The sequence below is a fragment of the Larus michahellis genome, chromosome 1 (assembly GCF_964199755.1).
Source record: "Larus michahellis chromosome 1, bLarMic1.1, whole genome shotgun sequence".
NCBI lineage: Eukaryota > Metazoa > Chordata > Aves > Charadriiformes > Laridae > Larus > Larus michahellis.
In genome coordinates this window covers 207090632-207109343 of record NC_133896.1, presented here as the reverse complement: position 1 = coordinate 207109343, position 18712 = coordinate 207090632, and the positions used below count along the sequence as shown (strand labels likewise).

General features: G+C 40.7%; 1 protein-coding gene across 1 annotated transcript; it reads right to left on the bottom strand.

The window, feature by feature from the left end:
- Window positions 1-1232: 1232 nt before the first annotated feature.
- Window positions 1233-7863, bottom strand: LOC141736502 (interstitial collagenase-like). The gene is made up of 10 exons (XM_074570788.1): window positions 7690-7863; window positions 7297-7541; window positions 6678-6826; window positions 6450-6581; window positions 5486-5647; window positions 4671-4890; window positions 3378-3511; window positions 2713-2872; window positions 1772-1875; window positions 1233-1570 (listed from the first exon to the last, which is right to left on the bottom strand). Exons 1-10 carry the CDS (start codon window positions 7792-7794, stop codon window positions 1470-1472), a joined length of 1512 nt encoding a protein of 503 aa, XP_074426889.1. The 5' UTR covers window positions 7795-7863; the 3' UTR covers window positions 1233-1469.
- Window positions 7864-18712: the final 10849 nt, after the last annotated feature.

Here is an 18712-nt window from a genome sequence, read left to right as displayed (position 1 = left end):
ATCAGACATGGCAGCATCTCGACTGTCTGTCCCTGGTCTTGTCTGCTAGCACAGTGGGATGGTGGGTCTGCGGGTACACTAGAAGACACATGGCTTTCTCTGAACCTGGTGGATGGTGTGTGGATGTTAGTTGGTGTTTTGACAAGATGTCTGAGGGATATGCCCTGTGCAGAAGACTGGGAGCAAATCTCACCTCTGCCCAACAGGGTTTGAGCTGTGGTAACTGGAAGACTGTTCTCCCTCTTGCTGCCTTTGTCAATTCTGCTAGATAAATAGGAATAGCGAGGAGGAGTTACCTTCCTTGTATAATCACATCATCAGAGCAGTGTTTTGAGAGATGACATAAAATCCTTTCAAGGAGAGGGCGGACTTCAGCCAAGCTTTCTTACAGCCCAAGGGGTGTTTTAGTCATTGAGCTATTGCCCTGTTGAGGGAGACCCATACAAGATAGACAGAGGAAGCACATGTGTTTTTGTCTGTGTCTCACCAATCTTCCTCTGGAGGATTTGTCTGTGGTAGTTATATGAATATCCTGGGTTGTTTTCTTATTGCTTTGGCTTTGCTCTGGGAAGTGGTTCTTGTCGGTAAATTCTTGTCCAGCATTACAAGCTGGACCATCAGCCCCGACTCCATTCCCATGGCACGTGGTCACAGCTCAGCAAGGGTAATCCCCTGACTAAGTGGTACCCTGTAACCATATATCCATCACTTCCCACCCTGCCTGCATGCTGCCTCCATCCCAAAACCAAACACCTACTCTTCTCTCTGGCCTCTCACGTCCTGCTGTACCAACAACTCTGCCCACCAAAACCACCCACAGCGACACTGGACCACAGGTCCTCTCAGCCCATTGCCATGTTCCCCATCGACCAGCAGGCACCTGTCCCCATCTCTGCCTTGACCCCTCTGTCTCCATGCAGTGGGGTCACGGTGGTTGAGGCCACAGCCACCAGTCTCTCCACAGTCCTTCTCACACCATCGTGTAGGATCTTCTCCTACCTCTTCCACCTCCCCTGCATTGTTCCTGAGTGTCCCCTCCTCTGTCCCCCAGGTCATTTCTTATTGCCTGTTGAAGCTGCCCACCTACTTCTGCTTCTCTTTAACTTCCCCCCTACAGATACTGAGCCCATTAAAAATGGCTGTGGAGTCCTGACACTGTTCAGGCTTGTGTGTGGTCATATCAGATACCTTGTCTCCAGCCGACTAAACCAGAACAAGAACCAGAACCAGAATACTCGAGCAAAATACTTTATTAGTCAAAAACAATTTGATTAATAAATAATTGGAAAACAAAATAAATTAAAACTGTACATTAAGTTTTTCATTTTTAAGTTTTTAAATTAGAATTTTCAAAGACCATAATTTCAGACTCAGATGCACAGTAACAGCCGAATGATATTGTTTATAACCAAGAAACATGAAAAAACATTTCCAGTAGAAATACACTCCTGCGTCATCACTTAATATTTCTAGCAATTAAACCAGCTGTTGCTCTTCATTATACGGATGAGTTTCTTGTTCTTGATGTCAACCTCATACTGGTTTGATCCATGGAAAAAGTAGAAATGTCCTAGAATTGGAAGGAAAATTATTGGAAAATTAGTATTTCCTTTTTGTATACATATTGATATACACTCACTATTTTCTTGGGTGATTAAAAAAAATAACAGAACAAACATTTCATCTATATATATGTATTTGAAACATAGACTTTTTTGGCTTCAGTTAGCGGTCTTTTGTTTTGTTCAGAATTACATTTTAATTTATTTACCATTTTTCTGAAGGGCAGCATCAATTGTGTGGCCAATTCCGTGGAAGTCAGCTGCTATTTTTCTTGGATATCCCCTTTCCATTGATCGAGTGTTTTCATTGAAACTAAATAAAGAAATTGCATGAAAACAAGAAACAAACATGTGATGTTCAATGTTGAAACCAGGAGGAATTTTTACTAGGCAAGCCTACTCTCAGCTGAAAATCCAGTAACAGTGAGCATCTGTGATCTCATAGAACTGTATAATTCCCAGCTATGTGAATATTCACATCTTCAGTGGCCTATGAAAGGCTGTTTTCAGAACATCAGAATAAATAGTTCAGTTCCATTCCCTGAGACTGATAATAAAGCTGGATAGGGCTTATACTGAGTAATAAAATTAAATAAATATTCAAATTGAATATTTTAATTTTACAGCATCCAATCTATGAATAATACTCTTTCAATATAATATTACAGATTAGTTATTAGGGTTAACATTACTGCTTAGCTGAACTGTTTCTTAAAATGTAAATATTTTAATCTCTTTTCATAGCTTTCTCGATAGATGTGTCATTTGTACATTTCAGAGAGCACTTTTGCCCCTTAATAGCTACTGAACGAATACATGAAATGCCGACAAAGTCTACTCACATTATCACATTAATATCACATTTTATATTAATTTCATGTAATACTGCTTCCTAACAGGTAAACAAAGCTCGTTTGCTTGTGTCTGTTAATCACAGACTAGTGATAGTAAACGGACGTTGTCTTTATCTCAGGTGTTACAGATTTTGTTCTATGAGAAGGCATGAGTAATTGCCTCTGAGTTTCAACTTTATACTGACTGAAAAGGCTGACAATAAAAGGCCACAAATTTACTCTACAAATTCTAATATAACTTGTCATTTTAAAAGCTATTTTGATTATCTGTTGTGCAAAACAGGAATGAGCCTTACCTCCAGTACTTGTTGCCTACAAAGAAATAGGTTTTTTTGGTATTTTGATCATGAACAGCTGCATCGATTTTCCCGACACTTGAGGGGAAGCCCAGGTTCTGAATAGGCTTGGGGAAGCCTTGCTCTATGCTGTAGCCGCTGACAGCCCAGTACTGGTCATCTGCAGGAAAACCAGAAGTTAGTAGGGATTCCCGGGGAGGCTGAGCAACTCTGCATCAAAGACCCAGAGCTTTCTGTGTAGTAAATGCCACCAAACAGCACGGATGTCCAGCTAAGAAGAACATGACCCTCTAGGGCACACATAAATTTGAATATTTCAGAGCTTTGAAATATTTTCCACATTAGAGTACTATATACTCAGTAGTTAAAACTCAACATATTTTCCAGGTGTGTTTGGCACCTTTAAAAATATATTTAGATAACTTCATGTAGGCAATCAATTTTGTCTCAGTTACGATCTTCTCTGTTGTGAAGCAGCATTAGTTAATGACAGTAATGGCATTTTGAAAATAAAAATGGATTTAAATATTAGGAATATATATTATTATTGCTATTGTATTACTTCTATTATTATTACTTAACATACAGAACTATATACAAGCTAGAAGTACTACTATAACTGTACTCATTCATAAAAAGGACTGATGGAAATGTAAAAGAAATACCTTTAAAAAACATTACTTGATCCTTCTTGTCAACCTCATAAGCAGCATCAAAGCCAGCTGCCAGTGATGGCCAGAAAGAGGAGATAGTGTCGTGCTCAATGTCTGAGAAATATGGACTTTTGCGCCAGACGTAGCTGATGATAGATAGAAATGAAAACAGCAGTGTTTCATTGTTTCTATTTCACTATGAGATCACTAGCATAGAAATGTACTTTAAATCCTATTGCTTGGATACCTGTCCTCCTTACGAGGCAGAGATATCACCTTTTTTGTGGTGCAGTGCTTTACTTTGCTCACTCTTTCATAGACATTTGCCCTTTACTGCTGGCTGCTCTGAGGTCACAAAATGGTTGAGGTTGGAAGGGACCTCTGGAGGTCATCTGATCCAACCTTACAGCCCAAGCAGGTGCATCTAGAGCTGGTGGCTCCGTAGACGTCTCCACTGACACCCTGATGGCTTGCGCAAGACAACACATGATGTTCTGTGGTACTGCTGACAACTGAAGCTTTATCTTCACCATGTCCTATGCAGGTAGGCACAGCTGCATTCTTAATTTCAATTTGGTTACAAATGTTCATTAAACTTCTTGAGAAGCATTTTAAAACCCAATTTAAGGAGGAACTGTTCCTTCCTCCTCTTCCCTGAAAATTATTAAGTTTTTAAGCTACAATTCATCATGTTCTTTAGAAGGGGAATCAGACCCACTTCATCAAAGGAAACTTGTTCAATCAAAACACAGTTACCAACCAAGAAGTGGGTGAAACCCTGGGCCTGACACGCTGTTCACCCTTGCCAGGGTGGATGTGCCTAGCCAACAACCTGGTAGTGCCAAGTGTTAGATCATGCCCAAAAAGTGGACACCTCTAAGAGTGGGGCCTCCCTACAGACAGTACTGGACAGTAGTCCAGTGCGGATCCCAAGGTGGAAGTACCACAGAAAGTCACCAGTGAAATTTTCCACAGCTCCCTGAACCACACATGGGGTGGTGTGACAAGGTTGGTGGCGCATGTGAAGCAGCTGCAGGCTGAGGAATGACACTGGGATTATTCAGCCTTGCACAATTTTAACAGACATGGGTGATGACAGATGATGGCTTAAAACACTTTACTCACCTGTCAGTAAACCACATTACTCACCAGCCCCACTAGTAAAATTTTGCAAAGTTGCCTTAATACTTTCAGAAAGAAATATCTTCCTTTGTAACCAAGGGAAGATAAATTCCTTAAACTGAACTTTATGCTTTGCCTTTGTGAATCTTGCAAAAAGGTGTTGCTAGAAATGAAAGCGCTTACCTGCCTTTGAAGAACAGTATTTCCCCACGGAGAGTAGTGATAGCATCAAAAGTCAAATGAGGGTCACAGTCCTCTGGTCTTGTGGGGATTTTGGAGGGAGTCGTTTCTGTTGGTTCTTCCCGGGGTGACATTTCAGTTGGTGCTTCTGCAGGTATCATTTCAGTTGGCTCTTGTGGGGGAAAAGCTTTTGTTGGAAGTGCAGGAGATTCCCTGGGGGGTCCTTTGGGAAACAGGTAAGTGTGGAATTGGAAGGTGAATTAGAGTGTTTCATGTTGCAGAACTTCAGGACGTAACATATGAAGCCAAATGCATAGGTTTCTTAAGGTTGAAATGCAACTAGAAAATTAATGCCAGGGAAAGTTCCTGGGCAATTTAGCTTGGCTGTCTGTTCCGCTGACTGTTAAAATGGTATCTGGCACTGTTTTACCTTGACAAGCCATTGGTCTCTCAAACTGTATGTGCTCAGAAGTTAATGTAGAGCAAACACCATTTCCAAAGGGCAGTTGTACATGTCCACGCTTGTGCGGAAGGTAAGAAAATTTAATACTACAGACACAAGCTGTTCCTCTAGTATCATTGGAGGAAGGCTCTTGGACCTTTTGACTTACTGGCATGGATACAGCCCATGGATTCTATTTTGCAGATGTAGACTTTTAGCCACAAAGAAACCAAGAGATTTACCCCAAAATAATAGCAGTAAATTAAACCTCAATATCCTTCCTGAGGTAGAAAGTTTAGTACATTTTAGCTGTTGAGTAAAATTCATTATAAATGTTTATCCACCATCCACCAAAAAAATGCTGCTTCTTGCTTACCATAGAGGGCCTGAATGCCATCAATATCATCCTGAGGAAGCCTGTAGTCCCTTGTATCCCTGGCCATATATATAGGATACATCAAAGCACCAAAGACATTGGAATGACCAAGACCTAGTGAGTGGCCCAACTCATGAGCAGCAACGAGAAATAAGTTGTATCCTAAAAAAAGTCCAGCACAAAGAACAAACACTAAATAAATTTTCTTGCATGACAGCGGGATACAGATTCCATCCTCTTATGGATGATATATCATTTGTGATCATAATAAAACAGCAAAATCTAACTACCTCCCAAGTAAGAGGTTCCCTGGGACAATTTTTATTCATGGTGCAGAAACTTTCCTGCCAACAAAGAATCAATATTTCTTTAATGTTAATAATGACTCAAAACTGGGTCAGAACATTTTAGTCATCTGGTCAGATTTCGGGAATTATAAATGACATGGAATTCACCTGGCAACTACTTCACAAAGACCAGTAACATGTAACATTATCCCTGGATATTGTTGGAAACCAGAACACTTCACTGTTCTATTTAATTGTATTTACCAACAAACTCAAGATTATTTTTTTCCTTCGCAGAAGTTAAAGATCTGTATCACTTTTAATAAAAAAAAAAAAAAGAAAAAGAAAAAGTGAGAGCTCAATATTACAACTTTTAAGTTCATTAGCCGAGGGTGAAAATTCCTTGCTTTACAATGTTATGATTACCCAATATTGCTATTTCATGCTAATGTTATTTCCTTCACTGGTGCTGTAGTTGCAGTCTGTGCCTTAACTTCAGGGGACTGCCATGACTGCAGCCCTGGTCAAAATATGCAGAATCATTTTACTAAATTACACTGACGTTTTACATCTCAGTAAATACTGGAACTACTGCCGTGGGGTTTTGTGACTCTACACTATCTTCAAGACAATACTGTCTAATAAAAACAGGCAACACAATACTTAAGATTGCCTACCACTATAGGTAGTAAATTTGGTCCAGTTTTCATCTTCGTCAAAGTGGGCATCTCCTCCTATCCCACTGCTGGGGGGGTAGGCATGAGCCAGAGTTCCTCCTGGACCATCAAATGAATAGAAGTCACCGTGAACTAGAAAAGAAAAAGGAATAAAAGGGATGCTTTTCATCATCTCTGTAAGAAAAACTGACAAACACTTATAATTCCCAGGCAAGGGAGTCCCCTTACATCCAGCTGCGAAGGAGATCATGATATCTGCTTGACCACTATAAATCCTGGTGAACCTCAGAGGGGTGACACTGCTCCAGAGCTGGAAGGCTTTTGCAATTGCTTCCTCTACATCAGCTTGTAGCATGTCTGGAGTGTAGTTCAAAATCCTGTGAAATAAGGAGAAAGGAATTAAAAGCAACCAGATCACATGTGGCTGGGGCACATCATATCAAGGTCAAATACTTTAATCAGTGATTATTATTATTTATGTGTCTTGAGTTCTTTATTTTCAAATTTGCTTCCATAACAGAAGAATTTTTCACAGTTTTCTTTCACGTCTTTCAGAAATCCTAACCTATGTACTCTCAGTTGTATCCCTTCTATCCACCGAGCATATCATTTAGTAGGCTGTTAACTAACTAATGTAAACTCTTATTTTGGTATTTTCATCACTGTTTGGAAGCCTAAAGCAAAGGATATGAACAGTCCCCACATTTGTGGCCCTTTTATCCTGAATGGGGTCTTTATATGGAGAAATACAGGAATAAATAGTAAAGAACCCATTGTCATTACTTCTGCCTAGCATTCACAAAGCTTCCCAGTGGTGTACGGACAAACATGCTTTAATATATGTTACCGATATGTCACATCTTCTTTCTGCCACCTAGGGCTCTGTGGGAAGGTGCTGTATGAACGAACATCTGGTATTCCACATCTAGGCTGCTTCATCATGTCCAGTGTCTTGTGATTCAGCTCCCCAGTTACCTCTAGCCCAAAGAATGACTGCATTTCTCGGATTTTGTCAGCCATATGATTGAGGTTCTTTGATTTAAAGAGAGAATTTTTCTCTTCTTTAAAATCATAAAAATTTTCCAGATATTTCTGATGGGGAAGAAAAAGCAACAGTTTAGAACATAATAATTTATTTTCAAAGGCAGAGTGTTGTTAATAAAATATTCTACATCACTAATACATCACTACAATCTTTTTCTCAATAAATTATTTCTTAAGTTCTGTTTGTAGTCCTTACCTTAGCAAATTGCATATCTTCTTTTTCCATTTCTGGAACCACTGGGAAAGCACAAGAACATGCAACATACAGTAACCCAAGGAGAGGAAGGATCTTTGTCTTCATCTTTGCCTCCCTGTCCTATTAGCTCTTGCTAGAAGACCTCTCAATCTCTTCTTCTGTACAAGGCTCGCCAGTGTTTCTCTATTTATATCATTTGTGTGCTTGCTAAAGTCAATAACTGCATGACTCAGTTTATAACATCCTCTGATTTCCCACAGAAACATAGAAAACAAATTTGGTTTTAAAGCAAGCTAACACATGACAGTTTACCTTGCCCAAAAACCCCTGATTTCGCAATCATGCTATTGGACAGTATGTTTTTTTTTTCTTCATTCCTAAAGTGGACCAGTATTTTAAACTGACAAGTATCTGAATCTATAATCAGTCACCTGGATAAAAATCACCTAATTTTTCAGGGGTGCTAAAGGGACCCGGCTCTTTGTAAGGGACAATGATCCTTGTAGCACATGATAAGAGATCTCCAGAAATGTTCCTCAGTTTTCTCAGTGTGGCACCCATGCAGGACGTCAGCACGTCAGGGATGAACCCCTTCCTTTAGCCCATCTTGTCCCTGACAATTTTAGTGACATAGCTGATTATACAAATGACCCATTTATCTCATCTCTTGAACGTGGTATCCCAGCGTGGTTACACAACCATCACCTGTGCTGTTTTCTTGGCCCGTGTAATCACAGTTTTATGGCTTCATCCCCTTGTTGTCCCATGTTCACCCCAGGCAACCCCCACACCACAACACAAAGGTCTCAGTAGAGCACCCCAGACCGTATATCCGGGTCTGCACCGCCTATCACTCAAGGGCATTGTCGCAACTAAAGAAGAAATGATAGAAATTGTCCTAGAGAACTACAGGCACCTTGGGAATGCGGGGGGTCTTCAGATAACTTTTTAATACATGTCTCCAAGGTCAAATGGAAGATGATGAGGATTTGAGGTGTAGATTTTGTGTTCCCCAATTTGCCAGAAGTCCTACTTTTGATTCCTGTGTCCTTTTCTGAACATGATGCATTGCACTTCATGCAGGCGTTGCAGAACCACTGTCACTCAGTTCCCTCGTTCCTGCCTGTCATTTCTGAGACATCCATCTTTTGAAGCAGAATTCTCCTGTGTTGACTTAGTGCCCACATGCAAGTTCAAAAGGAGAAATATGAGCTAAAAATAATCTACTTCTTTTTGAACATGAGAAAAAGAAGGAAAATAAACCACTTTAACAGTGAGAGCAAACATGTTGGAAACTTCAAAACAACAACCCCAGCGCCACAGCAGCTGAGCTCTGCAGTCTGCGAGGTGGCCTAGGGAAAAGGCATGGCCTCCTTCCAAAGGAAACTGGAGTTCAACTGGCCAGCTGGAGTAGGGTCACACTGCATGCCTGACCCAGGTCAGAGCCCAGGTCTCTGAACCGCTAGGTGAAGTGGCACGGATGTTTACGTCTAGGGCTGCAGCAAGATGAGGGTGGCTTTGCCCAATAGCTCACTGCTGCTGTAACGGGGTGCTCCTGCTCCTCCCACCCTGGCCAGCACTCCTGCTGTTTCCCCGTGCCCTTCTGATACCAAGTGTGCCCTCAGTGAACCGATTCATATGGCTGAAGCTGCAGAAAAAGAACCCCAACCTCACCAATGATATCACCAACGATAGCTTTCTGCTCGGTTTAGCAACGGCATTGGCTCCCTCAGGGTGAGAAGAGCACCCGACCCAGCATGAAGGAGGGGTGGGATATTGCAGGTGGGAATGGGGACGCAGGGAGGCAGCCAGACATGAGCCTGGGACGCTAGGACCTCTCCCTTTTCATTGGCAAGGTAACATATTATCTCTGCTGGTGAATGGAACAGCACCCCAAAATGTATTGGTAGAGTATTTGTCTGCATTTCATAGAGTATTCGTCAGCATTTCCGCAAAAGAAATTCAGACACAGAGCGGGGTCATTTTAAACGCTGTGTTTGTATGTCTGCACCTAGCAGCAGCAGTTAGCATATGGCACTCATCCTCTTTGCTTTCAGCTAAATGTTTTGTAAACACCCTGCCTGCTGTGTCCAGAGGATCTGGGGTGAAGCAGTCAGAGCGGCGAGATGCAGCACAACCAGTTGGCAAACATTTTAGCAAGCCCTTTTTAACGTTTAGGAAGCTAGTATTCCTCACTGACTTTTGCATGGCTGCCGATAGGCCTGTCACCGCTCCTTCGTAGCTGTTGGCTTCCCCTTCCAGGGTCTGTTGCCTGCGTGCCGGAGCTGACATTTATGGAGTGGCTGGTGAGTGCTGGGAGGGAGAGCTGGGTCTTGCCTTGGGAATGCGTTTGGCAGCACAAGTGGGGAAAATTCACAGCTGAGGCAGCCTGCACGGCTCTGAGATGTGTGAGCAAGCGTATCCAAGAGAGCACTTGCCTTCTAGTGCTGACACCAAAGCCATCAGCAGCTTTTACGGCTTTAAACTAATACGGGTACTCTCCTGGGTTTAGGCATTACGGGATGCAAACGAGAACTGTGTTGTGGCTTTAATCAGAAGTTTAAAGTGCTTGAAAATTGCCTTGTCAATGGACACAGTGAGGATTGGCAAAGACACAGCTCTGACTTAAATGAGGTGAGCTGAACTGAAGAAATGACCTCACATGGCACTTTTGCCTGGACTATAGGTCTATTAGTTCATGAGTTCTGCTTCAGAGGTGCCCAGAAACACCTAATTCTTGGCAGGTGTGGTGCCTGTTTCATGCCTTGTCCCCAGAGGTAACCCCAACAAGATGCTGATCTTCCCATCTGCCCTGGGAGGCTGCTCCCCTCTGTGCCCCAAAGTCACTGTTGACCTCAGCTGGGTTGGAGACGGCACAGACCGCAGCGGTGACTCTTGCCAGCTTATACAGCAGCAAAGCAGCCAGGACGGATTCAGGAATACTGCTCATTTCTTCCCTCAGCTCATCGGCATTCAGACTCCTACGTCCCATATCACCGTCAAGTGCCTTAATCACCACACTCAGGGACAAGAGTGGGTGCTTTCCCAGGAAGACCCCAGCAGTAGAACAGAGCATTTCGCTGAAAGCCTGCCAACATTCAGGCTAATACTCCTCCACTACAGAACTGTGTCTTCTGACAGCGTAATTCGTATTATCCTGTGGGGTCTAGCCCAAGTGCCAGGATTTTAGCAGATTTGTCAAAATTCTAGCTGGGAATTTTGCCATTTCTTATTTTTTATATGGTTGAAATTCCATCCAGAAATGTCATGCCCGTTCTGTTTGGCAGTTTTCATTTATGGAAAGAAGAAGTGGAAGGATATTTAACCTAGTCATATAAACATTTAGCATCAACTGTATAAACAACTGCAAATTATGTCAAAGGAAACTTGAACTAACTAAATAGACACACACACACTATGATTTCACGTCCTAAATTTATAGAAGGATCTATAGACGTCATCTTTCCCACCTCCTCTTCTCTCATAATGTACCAGAGAAGCAGGATGGGGTATGAAGGTGTTGGACATACCCAGAAACAGAAGAAGCTGCTGTCTTTTTGGGTTTTTTTTCACTTGAATGTGACTGGGAGGTTCTGGGACTTGATGAACAATAACTGAACAGAAAAAAACACAAGGTCTTTACATCATTATATGGGCCATTCTTCAGCTAGATAATAGCCAAGAGGTGGTTGGGGGGAGGTAGGCAAGAAGAAAATCTGTCACATGGAAAAAAAAAAGTAGGTTGGTTACTAAAAGACTCAGGGAAACCAGAGAATACTTACTGAAAACAAAACACTTTCAATCTATATCTGCAAGACGGTATTTTGAGAATATTGAAACTGAGCCTGAAATAGGTATTGACTTGAATTGCACAATTTTGCCTGTATATCCATATACCTCCATTCATCAGTGGGATCTCTTCATCCTCATGTTATAATAAAGAGCTGCTGCTAATAATTATGTTAGTCATTTTTCTACTTCAGATGAGCAATTTGTCCAGGTTTCATTCCGAACTGAGAGATGGCACGTAGAGATAGCCTCAATGGCTGATTTTAATTAAACAGGAATTCAGGTATTTTTTTGATGTCTGTGTCTTCTCCACACTTGTATTTAGTGTATAAACAAGTTTCATAAGTTGCATGTCATTTCCTCTCAGCAGCGTCTGACTTAGTAGCTTCTTGCAAAGGCATGGTCACGAAGCAATTGCAGTCCATTGGTGTTATATCATCCATCAGTGACCAAGAGATAGGCCAGAATCCATTGCCAAAGAATTTTGAGGTTTGCAGGAATTAAACTGGAATACAAAATTTTGAAATTTTGGCACCTTACAGAAGACCCCTTATTTCATAACTGGCAATATGTTGGGGCCATACTCTGAATTTAGACACAGGTCTGAGCAAGGGGTGAGGCAGGAAGGACTGTGGTTGTGAGACAAAATTAATTCACTGTTTCCTCTTTACCACCCTGGCCCCTACTAGATTCAGACTATGTCACTGTCCCAACACACCAAACAATCAAAGAAACTGAAATGTGGGCACGATCCCACCTTTCCTTCTGAAAGGGAATGGTCAGTAAATTGTTGCCCCCCTCTCGTCTACCATAGGAGAGTCTCATCCCAAGACTCCTTAAAGTCTTAAAGCACAAACTTGAATGGTCAAGGACCTAAACGTGTGCAATTCTTATTCTGTTATAAAGAGTGTCAACAAACTTCCAGATCTCTGGGTTGGTAGTTAAGGTGGTGGTCATTTAGCCTCACGAAGATTTTCTGTAGATTCTTGGGTTCGTAGAACAAAAACCAAGTCCACAGAAAATGCTTTCCCATGTGCAGTTGGTCAATCCCATCTCTTAACCACTGCTTAGGCATTTGACTTCGATATTTCCATTAACCGTATTGTTAATATTTTTAACATTGTTGATATGTTATATGTTAATGTTATATGAACTTGATTGCAATGCTTTGGACTGAGAATTAGGAAGAGATAAGGAGCTGGAATTCCTTTTGGTGCAGACTGGATAAGCTTAGATAATTTAACATGGAAGCCCTGACTAACATATTTAGTCAAGGTGCTACAACTACATGAAACTCAAGACGCCTCCTTAAGAAGCATGAGTTCCCTGATTCTTTTGGACATGGGCAGGGAGAGCAGGAAAGCACTCCAGGAAACTGTCGTCCTGCTGTTATGTGTAATGGTCATAATTTGAAAATTTAGGTAATTAGCTACTGGCAATCTTGGTCTTCAGCTCATGTTGTATATTTTAATATTGAAATTTCATACAATATCCACTATCTTTCATGTGTGCTTCTTAAGCAGAAAGTCTTCTGGATACAGATGACTTGTGATAGATGCAACATATTTATTTATTTATTCAGGTGCAGAGATTAGAACAACCATTTTAAATATTGAGTAATGAACTTGACCAGTGATTGGTGCAGCCTTAAGGTAGCAGGGGTCCATTTTTTGAAGGAGACTTACATGTTAATAAACTTGGAATTCTTTGACATCTTCACATGTCCTTGACCCTTGTTTGATCTGGATATGATCACTGCTTTGTATAGTGGTCTGCAATGATCCTTAAATAACTGCCAGTAAACCATGAGTACCAAATATCAATTTTACCTTCATTAATTATTATCTTTAGCTAGAGATCAACATAATTTGTGCAATGAATCATTTCTTTACTTTGAAGAATTTCTGTTAGAGAGTGTATAGTATTCTAACACCTCCCCCCCCCGTAAAAACATAGATGTGTGGCCACCAGATGCATTGGCGACATTTGGGAGTTATCGGTATGCATGGAACACCCACTCAGTTCTTTATCTTGCCCTCACTGTACATGCTTCATGCACTGGCCCTGCCTTCTGAGACAGCCCTGTGTCAAAGAGAGATGGAGGCAGTATGGAAACGTACAAGACAGTGGAAGACACCATGATTTGGTTCAAAATTTCTGGTGCCTCCACCACTGACAAAAAAATTACACTTTTCTAATGGCCCATAGTTCTGAATCAAATGGCTTCTTTCCTTTCAGGTAGTACAAAAACCACAAGGAGGTAGGATCTCCTGTGGAGATGCTCACCTGCTCAGAAGCGTTGACAGCCACCTTAGAGTCCTGTCTGCTCCAAGCAGCCCTGCACCCACAAAGGTTTCACTTAGCAGAAAGATGTCTTTGAACAAAGTGATGAAGAGGGAAATCTTTAGATGTTACCACAGGTAGCCAAGGGTCTAATCTGTCAATCAATCAGCTTTGTCATAATGTTGGCAATTAAATGGTTTTAAACATGTACTTCTTAGACATGAAGCCACAGACTATAGGATACCTGCCAGACATAAGCAGGGTAGCCAAAAGAATTGAATATTTGTTGTATGTCTAAAAGAAGGAAAATATTGATTTATTTTAAACTCTTATTAAAAAAAACCTTGTTATTAAAAAAAGTTTCAAAACACTTCTTTAAAGATGCTCACTACAAGAAGGTGCTGTCATTGTTAATTTTTGGCAATGCTAAGCTAAAAGGAAACAATCAGCTTTTCACATCTCTTTTAAACCTGAATACCAAAGAAAATGCTTATTTGGATTACCAGTTCAAATAACCAAACACTACAGTTAACACATTAAACTGCCTTGGAACACAATTCCAAGACTGTTTCCTAAAAGCATATCCTAAAAGGATACATTTTAATAAATACTGCAAATATTAAATTCACAATCTATTTAATTTATATAAAAATTGCTTTGAGCATATGATTCTTGTAGTTAACAGAGAACCACCTGTGATCTCCAGAATGTAGACTCAGGCCAAAGCAAAGAGATAAAACGACCTTATTAATACATCACTTTCTGTCAGTGGCTTCCTCCAACTCACCACTATCTGCCTTCCTAGAGGCTACTGTCCTCTCAGAACATCTAGCTGAGATATTGAAATGAATTCATGTTACCTCACCCAAAATAAGTTGGACAATTAAACCTTTGTAACTTTAATTGTTTAATCAAATTCAAGAGATTTGAGTGAAGCTTGTCAGGGAGGCATCGGCTCTGCTGTAGAGCCGAGGGAGGGACTGGTGAGCAGCAGTTTCTCCAGCTGGCACTGCTGAGAATGGCGCAATAGCCAAGCTTGTATGTGCAGTCATGAGCAAGGGCAGGGATTAGGTTACAGATGTTAAATTAAATTATTTTTTCATGCTCACAATGTTCTCAAGGAATTGGACTCACATGACTTCGTTGGAAATAATTATCCAGTGACCTCCAGCTAATTGAAAGCCTGCACAAGGCAGGCTCATCAGGATGTTGCTTCACTATAGTTTTGTAAGACTTGATCACAGACTTGATCAAAATCCCTTAGGATAATGCTTCACATGCTAAAGACCCAGTTAACTGTTCCCAGAACTGTGAGAAGTAGTTCAGGTGAATGCAAACAGAAGGAAGTGCTGTGGCTTGTCACGGAGCTTGAGGAATGAAGTAATAGGCAGCTGTGTAATTTATAATGACAGATTTTTCCCTAGATCATGCATTTACAAGACACATAAAGCTTATCAATGCATTTGCTCTGTCTTTACTGTAAACACCTCATCATATAACCATTATGATCTCCAGATCATACATGAACTTGCAGTGGAAGACATTTCATCCAGTGCACCACGTACCCTCTCGGTGGCTATTTAGGACAAACTAAGGGAGACTTACATAATGCCTTTCAAAGATGAGCCAGAAACTAAATCAGGTGGCTGGGCTGGATACCTAAAACCACAGCATCAACACACACACAATTATGGCACATGTTGATCTCCCTCCCACTCACTAATCTATCTATTGTCCGCAGGTCAAAATTTGCCTTTCTATTTCTTCCAGAGATAACTAGGGATATTTTATTTCCCCAATGAAATTTTGGTTAGCCTTACCTGTTTCTTAGTAATAGCTTCTCAGCCCCACATACGCCAACTCTCATTTCCTATAGAGATGATTGCTTGATACACCTGTAATTAAACTCTAAATAAATAATCTCATATTGCATTTGATTCTAAAGGCATCTGCTTGTCTTTCACACTGAAAAAAAAGTTTGTTAGCATGAAAATTTATCTATCTAGTAATAGAGCTTCTTTTGTCTATGCTGTTTAGCAAATGGATACTTGCAACATAAAAAAAATAGTAACCAGATTCAGTTTAATTAGTATTAAAATGATCAAAAGGCCACAGGGAATAGGCTGAGTTTTTTCATAAATATTTTGTATACTTTTTTCATATTTTAGTGTTTCTGATCTTTGGACTTGCACTGCAAAATACAGAGTTAGGATTGCCTCAGATGACCCGGGAATATCCTTTCAGGCACTGGTATTCATAGAATCACAGAATCATAGAATCATAGAATTGCTGAGGTTGGAAGGGACCTTTAAGATCATCAAGTCCAACCTTTAACCTACCCTGACAAAAGCCACTTCTAAACCATGTCCCTAAGTGCCCCATCTACCCTTTTTTTAAACATCTCCAGGGATGGTGAATCCACCACCTCCCTGGGCAGCCTATTCCAATGTTTAATAACCCTTTCAGTGAAAAAATGTTTCCTAATATCCAATCTAAACCTCCCCTGATGTAACTTGAACCCGTTTCCTCTTGTCCTATCACTTGTCACCAGGGAGAAGAGGTCAGCCCCCATCTCTCTACAACCTCCTTTCAGGTAGTTGTAGAGGGTGACAAGGTCTCCCCTCAGCCTCCTCTTCTCCAGGCTAAACAACCCCAGCTCCCTCAGTCGTTCCTGATAAGACTTGTTCTCCAGACCCTCCACCAGCTTTGTAGCCCTTCTCTGGACACACTCCAACACCTCAATGTCCCTCCTGTAGCGAGGGGCCCAAAACTGAACGCAGTGCTCGAGGTGGGGCCTCACCAGTGCCAAGTACAGGGGGATGATCACTTCCCTAGTCCGGCTCGCCACACTATTCCTGATACAGGCTAGCATGCTGTTGGCCTTCTTGGCCACCTGGGCACACTGCTGGCTCATATTCAGCCGCTTGTCAACCAACACCCCCAGGTCCTTTTCTGCTGGGCTGCTTTCGAGCCACTCTGCCCGAGAGTGCCACTCTATTCTCAAAGGAGCTACACTGTGGGGATTTTGTCTTTGCAGCATCCAAATTTTGTCTGTTAGATCTGGGATGCTGTGTAAAATGGGCCCATTAGTTCATTCCTCTAATGTCTATGCCATATATTCTCTCCTCATTATACCTGAGAACACAAATAATATTTGTGAAGCAATTAAAAATGTAACAAAATAGAGAGAGGTATCGTCATTTATTCACATTATATGGAAGAAGAATTAAGTGATTAATTTTTTGTTGTCCAGGTATTATTTTTAGTTGAAGACATGCAGTGAATGGAGAGCAGGATCATTTAAAAGCTTGGTTTCTTTCTATTTTTCATCTGAAACAATTAATTCTTTTGACATGCCAAAATGCTGCAAGAAAAAGGTGTGTCTTCCCTTATATTAGTTCAAAGAATGATTCATTCAAAGAACAGTTCATCCCAATGCCTCTGAAACAAACGTCTAATAAAACAACTAGCAATTATTTTCATGATTTATTTCTTCTGAAAACAAGTATTGTGTATTTTATATTCCTAAGTCCTGCAAAAAAAGGACTTTTCTTCTTTGAGGAATACTTGAGAATTCACACGTTACTGAGGGATAAAATTAAGAAAAGTTTAATTGACATGAAAGATTGATCATTTTATGTCAAGTGAGTGAGAATCTGGTCTGAATTCCCTTTGGTGTTAATAGGAATTTCACAGGTGGAAGAGTGAAAAAATTCTCCTAAGTTTTATTGTTGTAATAATGGCTCAAAAGTGATTCAATTTTAATAAAAGTCATAGTCGGGCAGTTAATGAAATAAATTGCTACACACTTGAGAAATTCCATGTAACATGAATCAGACACTGAATATGTGTTAGAAGTAATCATACAAGACTGTTAAATTGTTAATAGAGAAATTTTCATTATTTCTCAAACGTAATATGCTTGGCAATTTCCTTGTTTTTCTTTCCTTTACCAAGAAACTTTCTCTTTCCTTTAGAAAATATACTAATCAAATACGCTAAAATTTCCCAGATTATATTTTAGCTTTTCCAAACTTCTACACCACCTATTACTTCACATATTTAGAGAACAGTTTCCTGCCCAAAGCTGAAAAAACCAGGGAAAGAGCTTATTTGCAACAAATTTTTAAGCCACATTAAATTCAGAGGGTGTTGAGTGCCAAGAGCACTGAAAACATTTGAGGTTAGCTTTTCTCCTAAACTTGGCAAGTTTAACACTATTAGAATTAAGGCATGAAGTCCTACCACGTATATATTGCTTGTAAAACACATTTTGCATTTAACTGAAAAAAGGAATTTTAATATATTTTTTTTCTTAAAACACAGTATATAAAGAGTATCTAATGTTCAGCTAAGAGCACAGAAATGGAGAGACCCAGCTGCTAAACTTACGGTAGTGCCACAGATGGTACACACATCCATCCACGCTGTTTGCCTATGAACCTACTGACATACCGACCAATGCAGTGAATGTAAACACAGGCATGGTTCTTGCCTTTTCACACTAATTCTCTTATCTCCAGGTCTCTATTTTGTGAGGAGGTTAAATATGCTTTCCTTTGGACTATTTGAACTTCAGACTCACTCAGAGAAAGTCTCTGTAGAATTATGCGATACATTCCCTTACTGGCACATCATCTTACTACCAAAGGATCATAACACAGAGGAATAATCCCACACGCACAGAAGGATTGAAACACAGTTCTAACTAAATGAAAGCTGCCATCTGTGACAAAAACTATCTTGCAACTTCCAGACTGAAATATCACATCCCTCAGAGCAGGGAGAGGCCAGCGCTCAAAGCAATACTTGTGATTTCATCTGTCACAGCTAATGAGGAAATCTTAAACACAATATATATGCCCAAAGGCAGATGGAGAGCAAGGAGAGCTGCACAACTACATAGCTGCTTATATACCTTGGCTTGTCCTGTCTGCCCTAAGCCTTTCTT